Source organism: Nerophis ophidion, linkage group LG11 (assembly GCF_033978795.1).
Source record: "Nerophis ophidion isolate RoL-2023_Sa linkage group LG11, RoL_Noph_v1.0, whole genome shotgun sequence".
Classification (NCBI taxonomy): domain Eukaryota; kingdom Metazoa; phylum Chordata; class Actinopteri; order Syngnathiformes; family Syngnathidae; genus Nerophis; species Nerophis ophidion.
In genome coordinates, this window is record NC_084621.1 from 27,496,372 (window position 1) to 27,521,753 (window position 25,382).

At 45.1% G+C, this 25,382-nt stretch overlaps 1 protein-coding gene across 1 annotated transcript in view; it reads right to left on the bottom strand.

Annotated features, from left to right (window-relative positions):
- The window catches only part of thsd7ab (thrombospondin, type I, domain containing 7Ab), a 351,090-nt gene that overhangs the window by 8,004 nt on the left and 317,704 nt on the right, over positions 1 to 25,382 (bottom strand). Inside the window, exons 26-29 of the mRNA XM_061916619.1 lie at positions 17,873 to 18,046; positions 3,436 to 3,534; positions 1,576 to 1,658; positions 1,255 to 1,468 (exon numbers count right to left, since the gene is read on the bottom strand). Coding sequence (XP_061772603.1) covers positions 1,255 to 1,468; positions 1,576 to 1,658; positions 3,436 to 3,534; positions 17,873 to 18,046 — 570 coding nt within the window. The remainder of the gene's footprint in view (positions 1 to 1,254; positions 1,469 to 1,575; positions 1,659 to 3,435; positions 3,535 to 17,872; positions 18,047 to 25,382) is intronic.

Here is a 25,382-nt window from a genome sequence, read left to right on the forward strand (position 1 = left end):
TTTAATCGCTGAATTACGCAGTATTCTGGACATCTGTGTTGCTGAATTTTTTCCAATTTGTTCATTTAATAATGGAGACAATAAAGAAGAATGTTGTTGGTGGAAAGCGGTGTATTGCAGCTGTCTTTAGCACCGAGACACAGCCGGTGTTTCTTTGTTTGTTGTGAAGCAGAGCGGTCAAGCGAACATGTTTTCTCTACGTCAACCATCCATCCATCCATTTTCTACCGCTTATTCCCTTTTGGGGTGGCGGGGGGCGCTGGCGCCTATCTCAGCTACAATCGGGCGGAAGGCGGGGTACACCCTGGACAAGTCGCCAGCTCATCGCAGGGCCAACACAGATAGACAGACAACATTCACACTCACATTCAAACACTAGGGCCAATTTAGTGTAGCCAATCAACCTATCCCCAGGTGCATGTCTTTGGAAGTGGGAGGAAGCCGGAGTACCCGGAGGGAACCCACGCATTCACGGGGAGAACATGCAAACTCCACACAGGAAGATCCCGAGCCTGGATTTGAACCCAGGACTGCAGGAACTTCGTATTGTGAGGCAGACGCACTAACCCCTCTGCCACCGTGAAGCCCTACGTCAACCAGCATGTTTTTAAATGGGAAAATTGTTATATATATCTTACCGGATACATTGTTGGATTATTCGTCCTCCTGCAGCAGCAGTCAAAAAAAGCAGCTGTGAGTTTGGCTCCTCGGCTTCTCTCTGAGACACTGCGTGTTCACCGCAGCCATCCGACCTCGAGGTATGTCTTTACAATCTCACTAAAACACTATTAAAACAATAAGCAGATAAGGGATCTTCCAGAATTATCCTAGTAAATGCGTCTAATTACATCTGAAACGCTCGCACTGCCGCCACTTTTTTTTTTTGTAGTCCTTCACTATCAATATCCTAATTCACAAATCTTTCATCCTCGCTCAAATTAATGGGGAAATTGTCGCTTTCTCGGTCCGAATTGCTTATAAAGAATGTGAATATGAGTGAAGCCCTGCAACTCGTGACGTCACGCGCACATACTTCCGGTAAAGTCAGGGCTTTTCTATTAGCGACCAAAAGTTGCAAACTTTATCGTCGATGTTCTCTACTAAATCCTTTCAGCAAAAATATGAAAATATCGCGAAATGATCAAGTATGACACATAGAACGGACCTGCTATTCCCGTTTAAATTATAACATCACATTTCAGTAGGCCTTTAAGGCAGATGAAACAAAGTTCAAACTCTGCTTGCGGTCATAACCTGGTCCGTAGGGCTGCAGGTACCAGGTCCGGCCCGTGCGCCCTGGCTGGGTGGTGGCGGGCATCGTGGGGTTAATGGCACGACTGGTCTTCACGTCCCCTTTCTTGTCCCCCGCTGTGGGGATCTCCAGGACAGGGATGGGGGCACACTGGGCCAGCAGCCCGCTGGGGGACAGCACTTCTGTGAAGCCTTCCTCGCACACACACACTCCCGCCTGCAGGGGGCAGCAGGGGATCGGGACTCAGCCGCAATTGCATGCCAGTGCCATTCAAGTGCTGATGGTCTATGTACAGTATTTTGCTCTACTTCCTGTGGACTGACCTCGCTGCAGAAGGACGTCGGCGGGACACAAGGCGGGTCGCAGGCGCCGATGTCCGCCATGGGGGTGACGGAAGGGCAGCCCCCTGCAGGTCAAAACAACACATTGTAATCACGTGACCCAGAGAAACAGCCGGGCATTTCTGGGTTTCAGGTGATGGTCTAAGCCCCATTCGGCTACTCTTTATTTACCTGAATCCATGCAAATTTAGTCTTATTTTGAAAGGCTTAGAGGCAAATATAAATGTGAATGGAGATGATTACACTATTCAGAAAAAAATATATACAGTGGGGCAAAAAAGTATTTAGTCAGCCACCGATTGTACAAGTTCTCCCACTTAAAATGATGACAGAGGTCTGTAATTTTCATCATAGGTACACTTCAGCTGTGAGAGACAGAATGTGGAAAAAAAATCCAGGAATTCACATTGTATGAATTTCAAAGAATTTATTTGTAAATTATGGTGGAAATGAAGTATTTGGTCAACCATTCAAAGCTCTCACTGTCCCCTTAGCAGAAAAACAGCCCCAAAGCATGATGTTTCCACCCCCATGCTTTACAGTAGGGATGGTGTTCTTGGGATGCAACTCAGTATTCTTCTTCCTCCAAACACGACGAGTTGAGTTTATAACAAAAAGTTCTATTTTGGTTTCATCTGACCACATGACATTCTCCCAATCCTCTGCTTAAAACTCATTTGTATACTCTAGCCTTTAAATAGACTCCCTTTTTAGACCAGTTGACCTGCCGTTTCTTTTCTTTTTCTCCTATGTCCCACTCTCCCTTGAGGAGGGGGTCCGGTCCGATCCGGTGGCCATGGATGACGTACTGGCTGTCCAGAGTCGGGTCCCAGGATGGACCGCTCGTCCAGAGTCAGGACCCAGGATGGACTGCTCGCCTGTGTATCGGCTTGGGACAGCCCTGCGCTGCTGATCCGCTTCTGCTTGGGATGGTTTCCAGAGTTGAGTTTCTACCAAAATTGATACATGGATGATACAGCAGAGGATTGGGAGAATGTCATGTGGTCAGATGAAACCAAAATAGAACTTTTTGGTATAAACTCAACTTGTCGTGTTTGGAGGAAGAAGAATACTGAGTTGCATCCCAAGAACACCACACCTACTGTGAAGCATGGGGGTGGAAACATCATGCTATCGGGCTGTTTTTCTGCTAAGGGGACAGGACGATTGATCCGTGTTAAGGAAGGAATGAATGGGGCCATGTATCAAGAGATACATGGCCCCAAAGATACATGAAAACTAAATCTCATGCTGCAGAAAATAAAAGCATCAAAAAGGCACAGTACCTCCTAAAGGATGTCCCTAATGTTGTGGCCTGTGAGAATGTGCTTTTTGTTACTTGAGAAAATTTCCTTTAGCGGAAACCAAAGTTAAAAAACTAAAATTCAAGCTGCAGAAAATAAAAGCAACAAAAATGCACAGGGGTGTCCCTAATGTTGTGGCCAGTGAGCATGTGCTTTTTGTTACTTGAGAAAGTTTTTTTTTTTGCGAAAACAAAGAAAAATTAAAACTCAAGCTGCAGAAAATAAAAGCAACAAAAATGCACAGGGGTGTCCTTAATGTTGTGGCCGGTGAGCATGTGCTGTTTGTTACTTAAGAAAGTTTCCTTTTACAAACTCTAAAACTAAAAAACTAAAACTCAAGATGCAGAAAATATAAGCAACAGAAATGCACAGGAGTGTCCCTAATGTTGTGGCCAGTGAGCATGTGCTTTTTGTCCCCTGAGAAAGTGCTGCAACAAGCACAAACTCTGCGTTTCCTGCAAGCCTTCAAAGCGGCGACTTAACACCCGGCGTGTGTTTATTTGCCGGACCGTGACAAGATTGAGGGTAATGTTCTTACCGGTGACGTTGAGTCCGTCGGAGCGCTGGCACCAGATGAGCGGGCGGGATGAGTCGGGTGGAGCGCTGCTGAGCCACTTGTACTCGTAACACTCGCCTCCTGAGGGCGGGAAAAACAAACTCTCCATGACGGCCGACGGCGTGAAGACACAGGGATGATATAATAACATAAAATGATCTGACGCAGTGTTTTTAATTTCTGTTAATGACGTCCTATCAGAGATGATTATCAAGATGTGCTTCTGCAGGCCGCAGGAAGTTAATTGAACAAAAAGATGTGTTTCACTATCGCTCCTCTCCATCAGCGGCTTGAAACATCGCCTTAATTTAAGGGAGCTCATGCACTTCAACCTTATTTCATCGTCTTTTTTAAAGGGGAACATTATCACCAGACCTATGTAAGCGTCAATATATACCTTGATGTTGCAGAAAAAAAGACCATATATTTTTTTAACCGATTTCCGAACTCTGAATTTTTGGCGAATAAACGCCTTTCTGTTTATCGCTCTGTGGCGATGACGTCAGAACGTGACGTCTCCGAGGTAATACAGCCGCCATTTTCATTTTCAACACATTGGAAACATTGGGTCTCAGCTCTATTATTTTCTGTTTTTTCGACAATTTTTTGGAACCTTGGAGACATCATGCCTCGTCGGTGTGTTGTTGGAGGGTGTAACAACACTAACAGCGAGGGATTCAAGTTGCACCACTGGCCCGAAGATGCGAAAGTGTCTGCCGCCAGACCCCCATTGAATGTACCGGAGTGTCTGTACATTTTACCGGTGATGACAGACATGGCACAGAGATGTATGGATAACCTGCAGATGCATTTGCAACAATAAAGTCAACGAAATCACAAAGGTGAGTTTTGTTGATGTTGACGTATGTGCTAATCAGACATATTTGGTTGTGGCGTGACTGCCAGCTAATGGATGCTAACATGCTATGCTAATCGATGCTAACATGTTATTTACCGGCGGTGCTAAAGCAGACATGGCACAGAGATGTATGGATAACCTGCAGATGCATTTGCAACGATAAAGTCAACGAAAATACAAAGGTGAGTTTTGTTGATGTTGACTGCCAGCTAATCGATGCTAACATGCTATGCTAATCGATGCTAACATGTTATTTACCGGCGGTGCTAAAGCAGACATGGCACAGAGATGTATGGATAACCTGCAGATGCATTTGCAACGATAAAGTCAACAAAATCACAAGGTTGAGTTTTGTTGATGTTGACTTATGTGCTAATCAGACATATTTGGTTGCGGCGTGACTGCCAGCTAATCGATGCTAACATGCTACGCTTATCGATGCTAACATGCTATTTACCGGCGGTGCTAAAGCAGACATGGCACAGAGATGTATGGATAACCTGCAGATGCATTTGCAACGATAAAGTCAACAAAATCACAAAGGTGAGTTTTGTTGATGTTGACTGCCAGCTAATCGATGCTAACATGCTACGCTAATCGATGCTAACATGCTATTTACCGGCGGTGCTAAAGCAGACATGGCACAGAGATGTATGGATAACCTGCAGATGCATTTGCAACTATATTACGTTTCTTTCCACCCACATTTAATGCGAAAAAACACTTACCAATCGACGGATTTAAGTTGCTCCAGTGTCAAGAGATGTGAAAGTCCTGATCGTTTGGTCCGCACATTTTACCGGCGATGCTAACGCAGCTATTTGGCCATGCTATGGCTATGAATAGCGTCAATAGCTATTCGCTCAATAGCTTCAGTTTCTTCTTCAATACTTTCATACTCCAACCATCCGTTTCAATACATGCGTAATCTGTTGAATCGCTTAAACCGCTGAAATCCGAGTCTGAATCCGAGCTAGTGTCGCTATATCTTGCTGTGGTATTCGCCGTTCTTTGTTCACATTGGCAGCACTGTATGAGGTCACAGCGAAATGGATAGTTGCATCGCAAATAGCGAAAATCAAGCACTTTAAGGCTTTTTTTTAGAGATAATCCGGGACCGGTAAAATTTTGAAAAAAACTTCAAAAAATACAACATGCCACTGGGAACTGATTTTTATTGTTTTTAACCCTTTTGAAATTGTGATAATATTCCCCTTTAAACAATAATGGAATCACTTCTACTACTTTTATTGACAGCCACCACAGAATTGAATAAGAAAACAAAAAAATGTGTTGGTTAAGTTTATATAGTGCGGATCCAGGTCGTTGGGGTTTTTTATGGATTCTGCTTGAGAGGGTTGTTGGTTTTAATGGATGCCGTAATGTAGCGTGTGCGGGCTGTTTTAAAGGCCTACTGAAATGAGATTTTCTTATTTAAACGGGGATAGCAGGTCCATTGTATGTGTCATACTTGATCATTTCGCGATATTGCCATATTTTTGCTGAAAGGATTTAGTAGAGAACATCGACAATAAAGTTGGCAACTTTTGGTTGCTAATAGAAAAGCCCTGCCTTTACGATGAGGTCACCCGTGTGAGGGCTCCTCACGTCCTCACATTGTTTTTAATGCGAGCCTCCAACAAAAAGAGCTATTCGGACCGAGAAAACAACAATTTCCCCATTGATTTGAGCGAAGATGAAATATTTGTGTTTGAGGATATTGATAGCAACGGATTACAAAAAAAAAACGCGATTGCATTGGGATGGATTCAGATGTTTTTAGACACATTTACTAGGATAATTCCGGGAAATCCCTTATCTTTCTATTGTGTTGCTAGTGTTTTAGTGAGTTTAATAGTACCTGATAATCGGAGGGGTTTGTCCACGGGTGTCTTGAAGCCAGTGTCTGATGGAAGTCGACGGCAGCTGGCCTCAAAACACCCGTGGACACACCCCTTCCGACTATCAGGTACTATTTAGTCTCACTAAAACACTGATCTCCGGTAACTGGCGACTTTTTACCACAATTTTGTCACCGAAAACTGCTGGGGTCCATGTTCGCTTGACAGCTCTGATCCATAGGAAAGCTTCACCTCCGGGAATTTTAAAGGGGAACATTATCACCAGACCTATGTAAGCGTCAATATATACCTTGATGGTGCAGAAAAAAGACCATATATTTTTTTAACCGATTTCCGAACTCTAAATAGGTGAATTTTGGCGAATTAAACGCCTTTCTAATATTCGCTCTCAGAGCGATGATGCCACAACGTGACGTCACCTAGGTAGTCAATCCGCCATTTTCTAAAACACATTACAAACCTCAGGCCCCAGCACCCCCCGCGACCCCAAAAGGGAATAAGCGGTAGAAATTGGATGGATGGATGGATGGAGTCTAATCAGCTTTGTTATTTTCCATTTGTTTCGACTGTTTTCCGTACCTTGGAGACATCATGCCTTGTCGGTTTGTTGTCGGAGGGTGTAATAACACGATCAGGGACGGATTCAAGTTGATTTACGTGGAGTGTGCATCGATTAGCACGGCATGCTAATTGATGCTAACATGCTATTTAGGCTAGTGTATGTACATTTGTAGCTATATTTGCATCCAGCCTTTCCCTCCACCCCATGCTAAACAAACACCTACCAATCGACGGATTTAAGTTGCTCCATTGTCACAAGATGCGAAAGTCCCGATCGTTTGGTCTGCACATTTTACCGGCGATGCAAAGGCAGAAATGGCACAGAGATGTATGGATATCCTGCAGATGCATTTCCAACAGTAAAGTCAACAAAATCACAAAGGTGAGTTTTGTTGATGTTGTTGACTTATGTGCTAATCAGACATATATGGTCACGTCATGACTGCCAGCTAATCGATGCTAACATGCTATTTAGGCTAGCCGTATGTACATTTGTAGCTATATTTGCATCCAGCGTTTCCCTCCATCCACATTTAATGCCAAACAAACACTTACCAATCGACGGATTTAAGTTGCACCAGTGTCACAAAATGCGAAAGTCCCGATCGTTTGGTCGGCACATTTTACCGGCGATGCTAGGGCAGACAATCGCCGAATAGCGTCAATAGCTATTCGCTCAATAGCTTCAGTTTCTTCTTCGATTTCGTTTTCGCTATCTGCCTCCATACTCCAACCATCCGTTCCAATACATGCGTAATCTGTTGAATTGCTTAAGCCGCTGAAATCCGAGTCTGAATCCGAGCTAATGTCGCTATATCTTGCTGTGCTATCCGCCATGTTGGCATCACTAAATGACGTCACAGGAAAATGGACGATGGCTTAACAGATACCGAAAATCCGGCACTTTAAAGCCTTTTTTCGAGATATTCCATAATGGGTAAAATTTAAAAAAAAAACTTAGAAAAATAAAATAAGCCACTGGGAACTGATTTTTATTGCTTTTAACCCTTCTGAAATTGTGTTAATGTTCCCCTTTAAACAAAGAATCACCGTGTGTTTGTGTGGCTAAAGGCTAAAGCTTCCCAACTCCATCTTTCTACTTTGACTTCTCCAATATTAATTGAACAAATTGCAAAAGATTCAGCAACACAGATGTCCAAAATACTGTGTAATTATGCGGTTAAAGCAGACGACTCTTAGCTGTGTGTGTGCGCAGCGCTAATATTTCCTAGCAGTCCGTGACGTCACGCGTACAAGTCATCAATCCGTGACGTTTTCAACAAGATGTGGTCGGTAGTAGTGGGTTTCAGTCGGCCTTTAAAGGCCGACTGAAACCCACTACTGCCGACCACGCAGTCTGATAGTTTATATATCAATGATGAAATATTGACATTGCAACACATGCCAATACGGCCGGTTTAGTTTACTAAATTGCAATTTTAAATTTCCCGCGGAGTTTCTTGTTGAAAACGAATGATCAGGCGTGTGCGTGACGTCACGGACTGTCAGGAAATTTACGGCTAAAAGTTGTCTCTTTTCATCGTGCAATTAAACAGTATTCTGGACATCTGTGTTGCTGAATCTTTTGCAATGTGTTCAATTAATAATGGAGAAGTCAAAGTAGAAAGATGGAGTTGGGAAGCTTGAGGCTTTAGCCACACAAACACACGGCGATCCCTTGTTTAAAATTCCCGGAGGTGAAGCTTTACTATGGATCAGAGCGGTCAAGCGAACATGGATCCCGACTACTTGTCAACCGTCAGGTTTCGGTGAGAAAATTGTGGTAAAAAGTCACCTCTTACCAGAGATCTGTGGAATTTGCGCCGTCCTTGTATCTGCCGTCGACTTCCCTCAGACACTGGCCTCAAGACACCCGTGGCCACACCCCTCCAACTATCAGGTACTATTTAATCTCACTAAAACACTAGCAACACAATAGAAAGATAAGGAATTTCCCAGAATTATCCTAGTAAATGTGTCTAAAAACATCTGAATCCGTCCAAATGCAATCGCCTTTTTTTAACTTTATTTATTTATTTATTTTTTCTAGTCCTTCGCTATCAATATCATCATCCACGAATATTTCATCCTTGCTCAAATCAACGGGGAAATTGTCGTTTTCTAGGTCCGAATAGCTCTTGCTGCTGGAGGCTCTCATTATAAACAATGTGAGGACGTGAGGAGCCCTCACCCTTGTGACGTCATCGTCTGCGACTTCCGGTAAAGGCGAGGCTTTTTTATCAGCACCAAAAGTTGCAAACTTTATCGTCGATGTTCTCTACTAAATCCTTTCATCAAAAATATGGCAATATCGCCAAATGATCAAGTATGACACATAGAATGGACCTGCTATCCCCGTTTGAATAAGAAAATCTCACTTCAGTAGGCCTTTAATGTACTGGTTTACTGTGGACGCTTACAAAGAGTCGGGTCGCAATAATGCATGTTGATGACCCGCACATTTGGACAGTGATAAGCAAACAAAGGCATCCTCACAACGCAATGAAGCATGCTCGCGGTTAATGTTCTTGAAAGTAATGTTATCACTGGAGGACTGAAGGACAAGGAATAGCTAAACATGCTACATGAAACACTGTAAAAAAACAAAACAAAGCAAGGCTAACCTCTAGGCTAAAATGTTTTTAAAGTAAACAGGGATCGGTGGGTCGATATAACTATCAACAGCAATGATACCCATTATCAGTATCTGGTCGATAGTACAGCGATTTGATCAATATTTTTTTAAGACTTTTGTTTTTGGTTTTGTTTACAAACTAAGAAAATTCGAGCCAAGGGTAGTTTTTGCTTTTGTTTAGTATACAATATTGACTTCATTAAATATTTTGTATGTAATAACTGGCGATGAGGAAATAATAGAAATTAAAACAGCCAATCAGAAATCTCTAATGCGTTCTTAACCCTTTGGACACCAAATTTTCCACTACAGACGGTCAACTCAAATATTACCACTAAATTTGTAATCTTAACTTGATTTTCGTCATGTTCAATAATTATATCTATCCTACTGACTGACTGTTTAACAGGATACACATTGGCAAATGATACGAAAGCATGTGTTAATCACAGAGATTGTTATCAAGGCTTTGGTCGGACTGATTGTCAGAATAATTGTATCTAAGTTATCACAAAACTTTATGTTACATTGAGTTCAGCTCGCCCTGCGAGAGGACAAAAGCTGTCTTTGATCCTACCAGGCAAAAGGCTCATAAAACTCCACTTTATAGGATGGGGAGCAACATGAGGGTGTCGGTTTCTTGGATGTTGTTGCGATCTGCTGCTCAGATCTTCACATGTTTGTTATTTCCATTTTTGTTTCATTCTCAGTCTGACCCGTTTATTTCCTGTTTTTGCCCATCACTCTGGTTACTCATTAGTTCACCTGCTACACTCGTACCGCACACCTGCTTCAGCTAATCACCCTCCTTTATAAGCCAGCCTTTTCTGTTCAGTCTTCCTCGGATCCTAATTTGCCCACGCGCAACAGTGACGACTCTCGACCTTCATCTTTGTATGTATATTCTCGCTAGCTTTTACGCTAAGCCATTTGTTTATTCCAGCTCACATGCTGAGGAATTGTTTTTCTGTTTTTGGTTTGCCTTCTCTTTACAGCAGTGTTTTTGTTCCTAGCCTTTTATTATTTAATAAATCCATTTATAACTTACCTTGTTGTGTTCATCGCTTCGACGCATCCCCGGAAGAACCAATCCGGCATTACAATGCCACACAAGCGTCACAGTAGGATCCGAGCATCAAAATGTTTTTCCGCGTCGAAACCACGGGAGGAACCCTTCGACTTGGGTTTGTGGTTGGAGCTCGTGGCTTGGGAGCAGGAAAGACTTGACTGTGGGCCTGAAGTCCCCTCCGAAGCCGTTCGCGCTGCCCCGAAGAGGCGGGGGGTCCAGTGGAGAGGTCCCCCGCACGGCAGTAATGTTCCAGCACCACTTATTCCTCCCCATGGACACAGCAAGTTTCACCCCGTCCAGGATTCACCCGTCATTACCGGTAATCCTGCTTGTTTTTTTTCAAATCATTCCTTAAGCTGCCATGACACTTTTTCTGACACAAGCGATGACGTCAATTGGGGAACGCCCACCGGTGACGCAACACCGGCCTCTGTTGATGACATTTTTTCAGAAGATTTTTATATTGTGGACAGTAATTCTCATTCCCAACCTTTTTTGAATATCAATAACATTCATGACAAGATACAGAATTATCAGGATATTTTTTCTTATTATTCTAGTCAACCTCAGTCACCTAGTTTTTCTCCTACACCTCCTTTAAAACCTCATTCTCCGGCCAAGTCCAAGGTGTTTCCTCCCTTTTCTAAAGGAAATTCTGGACAAATTAAAGGGGAGGAGTCGGCCCGCCTCCAAGCCTCCCACCACCCTCCCTTAAGGTCAGTCCCTGACCATAGGGAACGGGTCTGGGATCCCCGTCTGGAGGAAGGGGCTATGACCTATAGCTGTGCTACGGAGGTAGCACAGATACTACCCTCTAAACCACAGCCACCATGTAGACCTCCTCCACCTGTTTTTCCCCCGGCCAAATCTCAACGGCCTTGTAGACCTCCTCCACCTGTTTTTCCCCTGGCCAAGTCTCAACGGCCTTGTAGACCTCCTCCACCTGTTTTTCCCCCGGCCAAGTCTCAACGGCCTTGTAGACCTCCTCTACCTGATTTTCCCCCGGCCAAATCTCAACGGCCTTGTAGACCTCCTCCACCTGTTTTTCCCCCGGCCAAGTCTCAACGGCCTTGTAGACCTCCTCCACCGGTGTTCGGACTCGCGAGGTCATTACCTCCAGCACGTCCTCCACCACCGGTGTTCTGCACTGCTCCCAGTCTGGTTCTCACACCAGCACATGACTCTCGCCTGGTTTTCAAGCCAGAATTAGACTCTCGCCTGGTTTTCACACCAGAAAATGTTTCTAGCCTGGTTCTCAAGCCAGCACTAGACTCCCACCTGGTTCTCACACCAGCCTCCGACCCAGAACTGGTTCTCATACCAGTTACAGACTTTAGCCTGGAGCCCACTCCAGTACCAGCTCCAGAGCTGGAGCCTACTCCAGTACCAGCTCCACGCCGCCAAGCGCCGGTACCAGCTCCACGCCGCCAAGCGCCGGTACCAGCTCCGCGCCGCCAAGCACCGCCGACGACGGGGCTGGAGCCCACACCAGCGTCGACGACGGGGCTGGAGCCCACACCAGCGTCGACGACGGGGCTGGAACCTTCACCTGTGTCGACAGGGCTGGAGCCCACTCCAGTGCCAGCTCCTCGACAAGCGCCGGTACCAGCTCCACGCCGCCAAGCACTGCCGACGAAGAAGCTGGAGCCCACACCGGCGCCGACGATGAGGCTGGAGCTCACACCAGTCACGACTCCTGCGGCTCCCAGGCCGCCTCCGACGACTCCTGCGGCTCCCAGGCCGCCTCCGACGACTCCTGCGGCTCCCAGGCCGCCTCCGACGACTCCTGCGGCTCCCAGGCCGCCTCCGACGACTCCTGCGGCTCCCAGGCCGCCTCCGACGACTCCTGCGGCTCCCAGGCCGCCTCCGACGACTCCTGCGGCTGCAGCACCCGCATCATCCTCGCCAGCTGCACTCGGGCCTGCTTTGGCTGCAGTCCCCGCACCCTCGTCTGCTGCTTCCAAGCCTGCTGGGATTTCGGTGCTGAGGCGTCGTCCACCACGTCGACCACGGGCGTGGCCTCTGCGAGGTCATCCTCCTCGCCAGACACTCCCTCCTCCATGTCGGCCACGGATGTGGCCGTGCCCGGGTCGTCCGCCTCGCCGGGCACCTCATCCTGCGAGGCGGCCACTAATGTGGCCTTTTCGAGGTCGCCCGCCAAAACTTGTTCGGCAGCAGCGTTCCACCCGCCGCCGCCACATGATGTGTCCTCGGTGGATTCGGGGACATGCGATCTGGCGACCCTCCACCGTGGCCTCCCTCCGCCCTCCCTTCGTTTGTGGACTTTCTGGTTTTGGGGAGGGGGTTCAAGTTTTTGTTTGTGTTTTTGAGACATCTGGTATCTGTCTTTTGTTGGGGGGGAATACTGTTGCGATCTGCTGCTCAGATCTTCACATGTTTGTTATTTCCATTTTTGTTTCATTCTCAGTCTGACCCGTTTATTTCCTGTTTTTGCCCATCACTCTGGTTACTCATTAGTTCACCTGCTACACTCGTACCGCACACCTGCTTCAGCTAATCACCCTCCTTTATAAGCCAGCCTTTTCTGTTCAGTCTTCCTCGGATCCTAATTTGCCCACGCGCAACAGTGACGACTCTCGACCTTCATCTTTGTATGTATATTCTCGCTAGCTTTTACGCTAAGCCATTTGTTTATTCCAGCTCACATGCTGAGGAATTGTTTTTCTGTTTTTGGTTTGCCTTCTCTTTACAGCAGTGTTTTTGTTCCTAGCCTTTTATTATTTAATAAATCCATTTATAACTTACCTTGTTGTGTTCATCGCTTCGACGCATCCCCGGAAGAACCAATCCGGCATTACAATGCCACACAAGCGTCACAGTAGGATCCGAGCATCAAAATGTTTTTCCGCGTCGAAACCACGGGAGGAACCCTTCGACTTGGGTTTGTGGTTGGAGCTCGTGGCTTGGGAGCAGGAAAGACTTGACTGTGGGCCTGAAGTCCCCTCCGAAGCCGTTCGCGCTGCCCCGAAGAGGCGGGGGGTCCAGTGGAGAGGTCCCCCGCACGGCAGTAATGTTCCAGCACCACTTATTCCTCCCCATGGACACAGCAAGTTTCACCCCGTCCAGGATTCACCCGTCATTACCGGTAATCCTGCTTGTTTTTTTTCAAATCATTCCTTAAGCTGCCATGACACTTTTTCTGACACAAGCGATGACGTCAATTGGGGAACGCCCACCGGTGACGCAACACCGGCCTCTGTTGATGACATTTTTTCAGAAGATTTTTATATTGTGGACAGTAATTCTCATTCCCAACCTTTTTTGAATATCAATAACATTCATGACAAGATACAGAATTATCAGGATATTTTTTCTTATTATTCTAGTCAACCTCAGTCACCTAGTTTTTCTCCTACACCTCCTTTAAAACCTCATTCTCCGGCCAAGTCCAAGGTGTTTCCTCCCTTTTCTAAAGGAAATTCTGGACAAATTAAAGGGGAGGAGTCGGCCCGCCTCCAAGCCTCCCACCACCCTCCCTTAAGGTCAGTCCCTGACCATAGGGAACGGGTCTGGGATCCCCGTCTGGAGGAAGGGGCTATGACCTATAGCTGTGCTACGGAGGTAGCACAGATACTACCCTCTAAACCACAGCCACCATGTAGACCTCCTCCACCTGTTTTTCCCCCGGCCAAATCTCAACGGCCTTGTAGACCTCCTCCACCTGTTTTTCCCCTGGCCAAGTCTCAACGGCCTTGTAGACCTCCTCCACCTGTTTTTCCCCCGGCCAAGTCTCAACGGCCTTGTAGACCTCCTCTACCTGATTTTCCCCCGGCCAAATCTCAACGGCCTTGTAGACCTCCTCCACCTGTTTTTCCCCCGGCCAAGTCTCAACGGCCTTGTAGACCTCCTCCACCGGTGTTCGGACTCGCGAGGTCATTACCTCCAGCACGTCCTCCACCACCGGTGTTCTGCACTGCTCCCAGTCTGGTTCTCACACCAGCACATGACTCTCGCCTGGTTTTCAAGCCAGAATTAGACTCTCGCCTGGTTTTCACACCAGAAAATGTTTCTAGCCTGGTTCTCAAGCCAGCACTAGACTCCCACCTGGTTCTCACACCAGCCTCCGACCCAGAACTGGTTCTCATACCAGTTACAGACTTTAGCCTGGAGCCCACTCCAGTACCAGCTCCAGAGCTGGAGCCTACTCCAGTACCAGCTCCACGCCGCCAAGCGCCGGTACCAGCTCCACGCCGCCAAGCGCCGGTACCAGCTCCGCGCCGCCAAGCACCGCCGACGACGGGGCTGGAGCCCACACCAGCGTCGACGACGGGGCTGGAGCCCACACCAGCGTCGACGACGGGGCTGGAACCTTCACCTGTGTCGACAGGGCTGGAGCCCACTCCAGTGCCAGCTCCTCGACAAGCGCCGGTACCAGCTCCACGCCGCCAAGCACTGCCGACGAAGAAGCTGGAGCCCACACCGGCGCCGACGATGAGGCTGGAGCTCACACCAGTCACGACTCCTGCGGCTCCCAGGCCGCCTCCGACGACTCCTGCGGCTCCCAGGCCGCCTCCGACGACTCCTGCGGCTCCCAGGCCGCCTCCGACGACTCCTGCGGCTCCCAGGCCGCCTCCGACGACTCCTGCGGCTCCCAGGCCGCCTCCGACGACTCCTGCGGCTCCCAGGCCACCTCCGACGACTCCTGCGGCTGCAGCACCCGCATCATCCTCGCCAGCTGCACTCGGGCCTGCTTTGGCTGCAGTCCCCGCACCCTCGTCTGCTGCTTCCAAGCCTGCTGGGATTTCGGTGCTGAGGCGTCGTCCACCACGTCGACCACGGGCGTGGCCTCTGCGAGGTCATCCTCCTCGCCAGACACTCCCTCCTCCATGTCGGCCACGGATGTGGCCGTGCCCGGGTCGTCCGCCTCGCCGGGCACCTCATCCTGCGAGGCGGCCACTAATGTGGCCTTTTCGAGGTCGCCCGCCAAAACTTGTTCGGCAGCAGCGTTCCACCCGCCGCCGCCACATGATGTGTCCTCGGTGGATTCGGGGACATGCGATCTGGCGACCCTCCACCGTGGCCTCCCTCCGCCCTCCCTTCGTTTGTGGACTTTCTGGTTTTGGGGAGGGGGTTCAAGTTTTTGTTTGTGTTTTTGAGACATCTGGTATCTGTCTTTTGTTGGGGGGGAATACTGTTGCGATCTGCTGCTCAGATCTTCACATGTTTGTTATTTCCATTTTTGTTTCATTCTCAGTCTGACCCGTTTATTTCCTGTTTTTGCCCATCACTCTGGTTACTCATTAGTTCACCTGCTACACTCGTACCGCACACCTGCTTCAGCTAATCACCCTCCTTTATAAGCCAGCCTTTTCTGTTCAGTCTTCCTCGGATCCTAATTTGCCCACGCGCAACAGTGACGACTCTCGACCTTCATCTTTGTATGTATATTCTCGCTAGCTTTTACGCTAAGCCATTTGTTTATTCCAGCTCACATGCTGAGGAATTGTTTTTCTGTTTTTGGTTTGCCTTCTCTTTACAGCAGTGTTTTTGTTCCTAGCCTTTTATTATTTAATAAATCCATTTATAACTTACCTTGTTGTGTTCATCGCTTCGACGCATCCCCGGAAGAACCAATCCGGCATTACAATGCCACACAAGCGTCACAGATGTATTGTAATCCACAAGAAGATTTTGTCTTTACCCGAGATCCACAAAGCGGAGAGGAGGCAGGGCCTGACCTCCCTCCAGTCACCTTTTCTTTGAACTGTCTTACGACTTTTTCTTTGAACTGTTTTGTAACCAAAGGCGATGGCTGTTTACGACCCCCCCTCCCGTAGAAACAGCTGTTGCCATGTAATCAGGCAAAGTCCAAAATAAAAGAGGAGGCATACAATCTTTCGTCGGAGCGTGGTGAGACACTGTAAAAGGGTAGAGGTCTACACGTTTCTCCTCAATTGAGCTAAATTGAATTCTGCCTCTGTTTAGTTCCTTGCTTCTTGTCTTGTTTAGTAGATGTCTTCAGTGTTTGAACCTGACACTGATTACAAAATTAAATAATAATACACTGCAAAAGAAGGGACTCATAAAAATGGATGAAACAAATAACATATACAATCACACAGAGCTAAAATAAAAAAATTAAAATCCAACTAATTCAACAATAAATATTTATGTTATCTACAAAGCGGAGAGGAGGCAGGGCCCGACCTCCCTCCAGTCACCTTTTCTTTGAACTGTCTTACGACTTTTTCTTTGAACTGTTTTGTAACCAAAGGCGATGGCTGTTTACGACCCCCCCTCCTATAGAAACAGCTGTTGCCATGTAATCAGGCAAAGTCCAAATAAAAGAGGCGTACAATCTTTCGTCGGAGCGTGGTGAGATACTGTACAAGGGTACAGTTCTACACGTTTCTCCTCAATTGAGCTACATAGAATTCTGCCTCTGTTTAATTCCTTGCTTCTTGTCTTGCTTAGTAGATGCCATCAGTGTTTGAACCTGACACTGATTACAAAATTAAATAATAATATACTCCAAAAGAAGGGACTCATAAAAATGTATGAAAAAAATAACATACAATCACGCAGCGCTAAAATAAAATAACAAAAATCCAACTAATTTAACAATGAATATTTATATGATATGTAAGTGAAAATGAAAATACAGTTTCACCAATTTAATCGTAATTTTTGCGCTTAAGAAACTTCCGTGACTTTAGCTGCAGATTTCCTCGGTTTGATATTGTTTTGCTGCCACAAGTGGTGGGAAAGTGTATTACAACTGAGAACCACTGCGGCCCATACTGACCACATTTGAGAAATAGTTATTTTTTGGCCACCCTCCAGGGTGTGCTCGCGGCCAAACAATGGGAAATCTGCCTAGCAACAAGGTGAGACACTGTGCAAGGGTACAGTTCTACACGTTTCTCCTCAATTGAACTAAATTGAATTCTGCCTCTGTTTAATTCCTTGCTTAGTAGATGTCATCGGTGTTTGAACCTGACACTGATTACAAAATTAAATAATATACTGCAAAAGAAGGGACTAATAAAAATGGATAAAAAAAAAACATAATCACGCAGAGCTAAAATAAAATAAAAAATCCAACTAATTCAACAATAAATATCTATATTATATGTAAGTGAAAATTAAAGTAGTTTCACCAATTTAGTTATACTTTTTGCGCTTAAGAAACTTCCGTGACTTTAGCTGCAGATTTCTTCTGTTTGATATTGTTTTGCTGCCACAAGTGGTGGGAAAGTGTATTACAACTGAATACCACCGCGGCCCATACTGACCACATTTGAGAAATAGTTATTTTTTCCCACCTTATATGGTGTGCTCGCGGCCCAACAATGGGAAATCTGCCTAGCAACAAGTCCAGAGTCAGTGGCTAAAAATGTAATGCTAGCTCATCGTGCTAATGTTAGCGTCAGTCAGACGTTGTGACCTGGCCAGGTGAGATGGTCCAGTACCTGTACAGGGTTGAGACTCCCAGGCCTGGTCCGGACACAGCTGCAGGTTCTCAGGTTCCTGGGCCAACACGGCACGCGAGCGAACCTGAACGGAACCGAAGTCCACACCGGCCTCCTTGGCGCAGATGCTGACGCAGGTGCTCCAGTCCGACCACTCCATCAGGTAGCACTCACCTAAGGACCAGGACCAGACAAGACATATTTATTTTTAACTTCCTGACACTTGAGTGCAAAATGCTCTTTGATCTTTGGCCACTTTTTGGGACCCTCCGGCATTGATTTGGAAATAATCCCGGATTTTATCACCTCAGATGACATGTGTTCTCCCAACGCACTGTGGACTTGAGTTCTGCTATTTAGGCTAGCTGTATGTACATATTGCATCAATATGCCTCATTTGTAGCTATATTTGCATCCAGCCTTTCCCTCCACCCACATTTAATACCAAACAAACACATACCAATCAACGGATTCAAGTTGCACCAGTGTCAAAAGATGCGAAAGTCCCTCGTTTGTTCTGCACATTTTACCGACGATAGCAATGCTACGACAGAGATGTGTGGATATCCTGCGACACTCAAAGTAGATGCATTTCCAACGATAAAGTCAACGAAATCACAAAGGTGAGTTTGGTTGATGTTATTGACTTATGTGCTAATCAGACATATTTGGTCGCGGCATGACTGCCAGCTAATCAGTGCTAACGTTATTTAGGCAAGCTGTATGTACATTTGTAGCTATATTTGCATCCAGCCTTTCCCTCCTCCCACATTTAATGCCAAACAAACACTTACCAATCGACGGATTTAAGCTGCTCCAGTGGTCAAAAGATGCAATCGTTGGTTTAGAAGGCGATCTGTAAGTGCAAGTTAAAGCTCTACTATGCAAAGCCAAAACCATTAATCAACGACACCCAGAAACGCCGCCGGCTTCGCTGGGCCAAAGCTCAGCTAAGACAGACTGATGCAAAGTGGAAAAGCGTTCTGTGGTCTGACGAATCCACATTTAAAACTGTTTTTTGGAAACGGTGAACGTCGTGTCCTCTGGACTTAAGAGGAATAGAACCATCAGGACTGTTCTAGGTGCAAAGTTGAAAAGCCATAATCTGTGATGGTATGGGGGTGTATTCGTGCCCAAGGCATGGGTAACTTACACATCTGTAAAGGCACCATTAATGCTGAAAGGTACATACAGGTTTTGGAACAACATATGCTGCCATCTAAGTGCAGTCTTTTTCATGGACACCCCTGCTTATGTCAGCAAGACAATGCCAAGCCCCGTGTTACATCAGTGTGGCTTCATAGTAAAAGAGTGCGGGTACTAGACTGGCTTGCCTGTAGTCCAGACCTGTCTCCCATTGAAAATGTGTGGCGCATTATGAAGCCTAAAATACCACAACGGAGACCCCGGACCGTTGAACAACTTAAGCTGTACATAAAACAAGAATGGGAAAGAATTCCACCTGAAAAGCTTCAAAAATGTGTCTCCTCAGTTCCCAAAGGTTTATTGAGTGTTGTTAAAATAAAAGGTGATGAAACACAGTGGTGAACATGCCCTTTCCCAACTACTTAGGCATGTGTTGCAGCCATGAAATTTTAAGTTAATTTTTATTTGCAAAAAAGAAAATAAAGTTCATGAGTTTGAACTACAAATACCTTGTATTTGTAGTGCATTCAATTGAATATGGGTTGAAAAGGATTTGCAAATCATTGTATTCTGTTTATATTTACATCCAACACCATTTTCCAACTCATATGGAAACAGGGTTTGTAGAATATCAACTGTTGCAAAGCTGTGTCATCAACACTCACAAGTATAAAACTACTTTTTTAAAGTAATAATTTCTTATTTCAAGCATGAAAAAAAAAATCATGAATTGACACAATTGTGTCTCATAATTAAAACAGATGACAGCCAAATGGACTTTGCTCTTCTATTTTCAATGAAACAATAGAAAATACGTACTCATTTAGTAGTAAAGTTGGCACAGTACAGTAAACTGACAGTTAATATTTAAAACATATGACATTTCTAACAAGTTTGAACAGAAATAGTTCATGCACATTCAGATGAATTCTTCAGAAATTACAATAAAACATGTTTTGGCCAGGGGCCGGGCGGTACACATGTGCACTAATTGATGGGAAAATGCCTTGTTACCTTTCCATTAAGAACGATAAATTAGTTTTTAGTATAAGTTTGCTGGTTTCAATAAATGTAATGATGAGCGCATATCGTCATGTCAAGATAATGACACTAGCATTTACTTAATTCAAGAATATATTCCAACAAAAAGGTCTAATTTTTTTTTTCCTACCAAGAAAAGTGCACTTGTTAATAGTGAAAATATATACTTATTTTAAGGTATTTTTTCGATTCATTGAAGTTAGCTAATTTTACTTGCTTTGGAAAGTCTTGACAAGCCACATTTTTTTGTTCTATTGGCAGATCATTTTGCTTAGTTCAAATAAAATCCCCCTCATTTTTGTAATTTTTTTCCTTGTTTTTGAACACAGACTTTTTGCGGTGTAGTAGTGTTGTTGTTGTTGAACGAAAAAGCTAACGTTGTGACGCATCTGTGAAATTAATTGTCAAGGCGTGGACTTTGATGTGGTTTGTTTTCTTGTGCTACAACGCGATTATAATGGACATGGTGTGAAGGTAAGGACATTGTTTAATTAACTCAAAAAGGTACAAACGAAAAGCGCTCACAGAGGAGGTACAAAAACTTGGCTATGAAAACAAAAACTTGCACGACGACAAAACTATGGTCATAAAAAAATAACTCGTAAACTATTAAGAAAACTTACTTGGACCGAGAAAAAGAGTATGAAAAAGGCAGCATGGTTCATCAGCATGGATTACGAGGGTGACTGCCTGGCAACTACAGGCTTAAATAGTGCTAACGTGCTTGTAAACAGGTGCGCGAGTTCAAATGAATCAGGTGCGTGAGTCGTGAGGACCGATGAACTTATTGGTTGGCATGGTGACAAAACAAACAAGAGTGCCCAATGAATCCAAAATAAAACAGAACGTGACCACAAAACATGACATTAATGAGCCGCCGTATACTTAAAATGACCAAAATAAGAAAATCCATCCATCCATTTCCTACCGTTTATCCCTTTCTGGGTTGCGGAGGGTGTGCTGGAGCCTATCTCAGCTGCAATCGGGCGGAAGGCGGGGTACACCCTGGACAAGTCGCCACCTCATCGCAGGGCCAACACAGATAGACAGACAACATTCACACTCACATTCACACACTAGGGCCAATTTTAGTGTTGCCAATCAACCTATGCCTAGATGCATGTCTTTGGAGGTGGGAGGACTAAGCCACGTAGTCACGGGGACAACATGCAAACTCCACACAGAAAGATCCCGAATGCAGGATCGAACCCAGGACCTTCATATTGCGAGGTACACGCACTATGGTAGTGTGGGTGGCACTGGGGCGGCATAGCTCGGTTGGTAGAGTGGCCGTGCCAGCAACTTGAGGGTTGCAGGTTCGATTCCCGCTTCCGCCATTCTAGTCACTGTCGTTGTGTCCTTGGGCAAGGCACTTTACCCACCTGCTCCCAGTGCCACCCACACTGGTTTAAATGTAACTTAGATATTGGGTTTCACTATGTAAAGCGCTTTGAGTCACTAAAGAAAAGCGCTGTATAAATATAATTCACTTCACTTCACTTCACACTAACCCCTGTACCACCGTGCCGCCAAAATAACAAAATATTACATGTAATTATGAATGTAATGTGAATGTAATTACGGCGTGTAAATCAAATGTTGATGGATGTTTTTAGACTCCCTTTGGCTCCATTGTTAGCTGACTTTTGCTAACATTTATTTACGATTTGGAATGCAGAAAAAAAGAACAAGTGTGTCCTTGTCTTACATAAGCATTGTGAATGATAAGCAAAACTGCAAAAATTAACAGTTTCCCTTTAAGAGCAGCCGTAGTGAACTGGATAGAAATAATTAAATGGAGTACTTAATGATTGTTTAATAAATGAATGTAGAAAAGTAGGAAAGTTTGTCCCTTATGATTGTTATCATTTCCAATGTGTTGTTATCCTATCAAAACATCTACTGTAGGAAAGTTTAATCAGGGCCGCAAGGCAAGCATTAGCATCTACTCCACTTGTCCTAATTGGCACCTTCTTAACGGATGTAATGGTTAAAGCGGCTCAGTTTTATACCTTTTGAAATCCAAGCTGCAGCAAATATTTTCCCGTAACTTAAGAACGCAATCAATGACTTCCTGTCCTTCCCTGATAATTGTTGATGACCGCAGTGATTTCTGCGTTGGCCTCCGGCTTCACCGCTACTTCTGTTCATTTCCTGTAAACCGCCGCCGCCGCGCTAACAGCCGGATCATCAGAGGTGAGCCGCGTGGGAACACTTGAATGAGGTGAAGAGAAGGTAAAGTTTGCAGCCGGGACGCAGTCGGAATACTCATTTCAACATGAACGCGGCGAGGGAGGGAGGTCGTGAAGATTTGGGGCGCAGGGCACTTGGTTTTTGACTACAGCGGGACAAGTGCAGCTCATCAAAGGACGGCGAACGGGTCAAAAGTGCATCATTGTGTGTGTCGCAATGCACACAACACATTTGCTCCCAAATGACGCCACAGTGCCCTCCAGCAAAGAACGTGGACTGTTTGCCAGGACGTCGCGTCTGTGCATTGTCCATCCTGCAGACGCACACCTGACATTTAATTATAGAAACGCATGGCTGCAGACGACCCGCAGACTATTCTACTCTGCAGTGCATCCGGAAAGAATTCATAGCAATTCACTTTTTCCACGTTTAGTTATATTACCGCCTTATTCCAAAATGAATACATACATTTTGTCCTCAAAATCCTACATACACCACATATATATATACATATATATATATATATATATATATATGTTTGCCCCACTGTATATATATATATATATATATATATATATATATACTGTATATATATATATATATATATATATATATATATATATATATATATATATATATATATATATATATATATATATATATAATCCGTTCATGAATGAGTATATCCGTTCGGCCACCGTGTTCAATGGAGAAGTCTGATCTACAAAATTTGCAGGCAGCATATATATACGTATATATCTATATATAAGAAATACTTGAAAATATACACCCCCCCCATCTTCCAAATTCAGAGGTCTCAAGGTTGGCAAGTATGGAATAAGTCATGACATTCTTCCTAAATAACGAGAGATGAGCCAAGTTAGACATCCAGGTTTGAGCTCGCACTAATTTCCTCTTTAGGGAGCACTGACGCTGGCAAAAAACACAGATCTCACTGAACACAGAAATGCTCCTCTTTTCATCAGTCAGCATGCTAAATTGGGCCTTCAGTCTGCCTTCTTGTCTTATTAATGTGCGCTCCAGAGGAGTACGGCACAAAAAAAAAAAAAAAAAAAAAAAAAGGAGAGGGTGATGTGGTTCGGGAGAGCACACTTTGACAAATATATGTTCCTGTTTGGTTTTTGGCAGCTTTCGGAGAGAGCGACGCCCTCAAAAAGATCCCTCAAAAGCCGACACATGACAGGCGGCCATCGGTGTGATGATAGCAAGCCTTGAGGAGGTAATCCCAATCTGAGAGCAACACACCCTTTCTCTTCCTTTTTTTTTTTAAAGGTTTATGACACTTATTTTGCTGTGTCACCTATGGCAGTGGTCCCCAACCTTTTTTGCACCAGGGAACGGTTTAATGTAGGCATTATTTTCACCCACCAGCCTTCCTCGATAAATATAGAAAAAAATAACTGCATTAAAAAAATACAACTCACGATAACGCTGAATTAGTGAGAGCCCTGTGCTTTTTTAAAAGTACCAATGATTGTCACGCACACACTAGGTGTGGTGAAATTTGTCCTCTGGATTTGACCCATCCCCTTAATCACTCCCTGGGAGGAGAGGGGAGCAGTGGGCAGCAGCGGTGCCGCGCCCGGGAATCATTTATGGTGATTTAACCCCCAATTCCAACCCTTGATGCTGAGTGCCAAGCAGGGAGGCAATGAGTCCCATTTTTTTTATAGTCTTTGGTATGACTCGTTCGGGGTTTGAACTCACAACCTACCGATCTCAGGGCGGGGTTTGAACTCAAAACCTACCGATCTCAGGGCGGGGTTTGAACTCAAAACCTACCGATCTCAGGGCGGACACTCTAACCATTAGGTCCCTTTGCAGAAAAGTTCTACACATACTTTTTTTGTAGTCATTTTCTCGTATCTGGCAACCGAGATGCCAGCTTTACCGTAAAATATCCAGCCATCCATCCATCCATCTTTTTCCACTAATCCGAGGTCAGGTCGCGGGGGCAGCAGCCTAAGCAGGAAAGCCTAGACTTTCCTCTCCCCAGCCACTTCGTCCAGCTCTTCCCGGGAAATCCCGAGACGTTCTCAGGCCAGCCGGGAGACAAGGTCTTCCCAACGTGTCCTGGGCCTTTCCCGAGGCAAGTAGAGCTTCAGTCGTTCAACAGTCCAGGGTCTCCGCTGTCGTATTTCACGCTTCATAATGTGCCACACATTTTCGATGGGAGACAGGTCTGGACTGCAGGCGGGCCAGGAAAGTACCCGCACTCTTTTTTTACGAAGCCACGCTGTTGTAACAATTGTCTTGCTGAAATAAGCAGGGGCATCCATAATAACGTTGCTTGGATGACAAAATATGTTGCTCCAAAATCTGTATGCCGCTTTCAGCAATAATGGTGCCTTCTGGATGTTGTTGATAAATGGCTTTCGCTTTGCATAGTAAAGTTTTAACTTGCACTTACTAACTGTAGTTACTGACAGTGGTTTTATGAAGTGTTCCTGAGCGCATGTGGTGATATCCTATACACACTGATGTCGGTTTTTGATGAGGGATCAAAAGTCCGTAATATCACTTGCGTGCAGTGATTTCTCCAATTCCCTGAACTTTTTGAGGATTTTACGGACCGTAGATTGTAACATCCCTAAATTCCTTACAATAGCTCATTGAGAAATGTTGTTCGAAATCTTTTAGACAATTTGCTTACAAAGTGGTGACCCTCACCCCATCCTTGTTTGTGAATTACTTAGCATTTCATGCAAGCTGCTTTTATACCCAATCATGGCACCCACCTGTTCCCAATAAACCTGCACACCTGTGGGATGTTCCATATAAGTGTTTGATGAGCATTCCTCAACTTTATCAGTATTTATTGCCACCTTTCCCAACTTCTTTGTCACGTGTTGCTGGCATCAAATTTTAAAGTTGATGATTATTTGCAAAAAAAAAGAATGTTTATCAGTTTGAACATCAAATATGTTGTCTTTGTAGCATATTCAACTGAATATGGGTTGAAAATTAATTGCAACTCATTGTATTCCATTTATATTAACATCTAACACAATTTTCCAACTCATATGGAAACGGGGTTTGTAATAAACACCTCCCAGTCAACTATTAGTAACATCACTATGAGCCCGTTGACGTTCTGGAAACATAAATG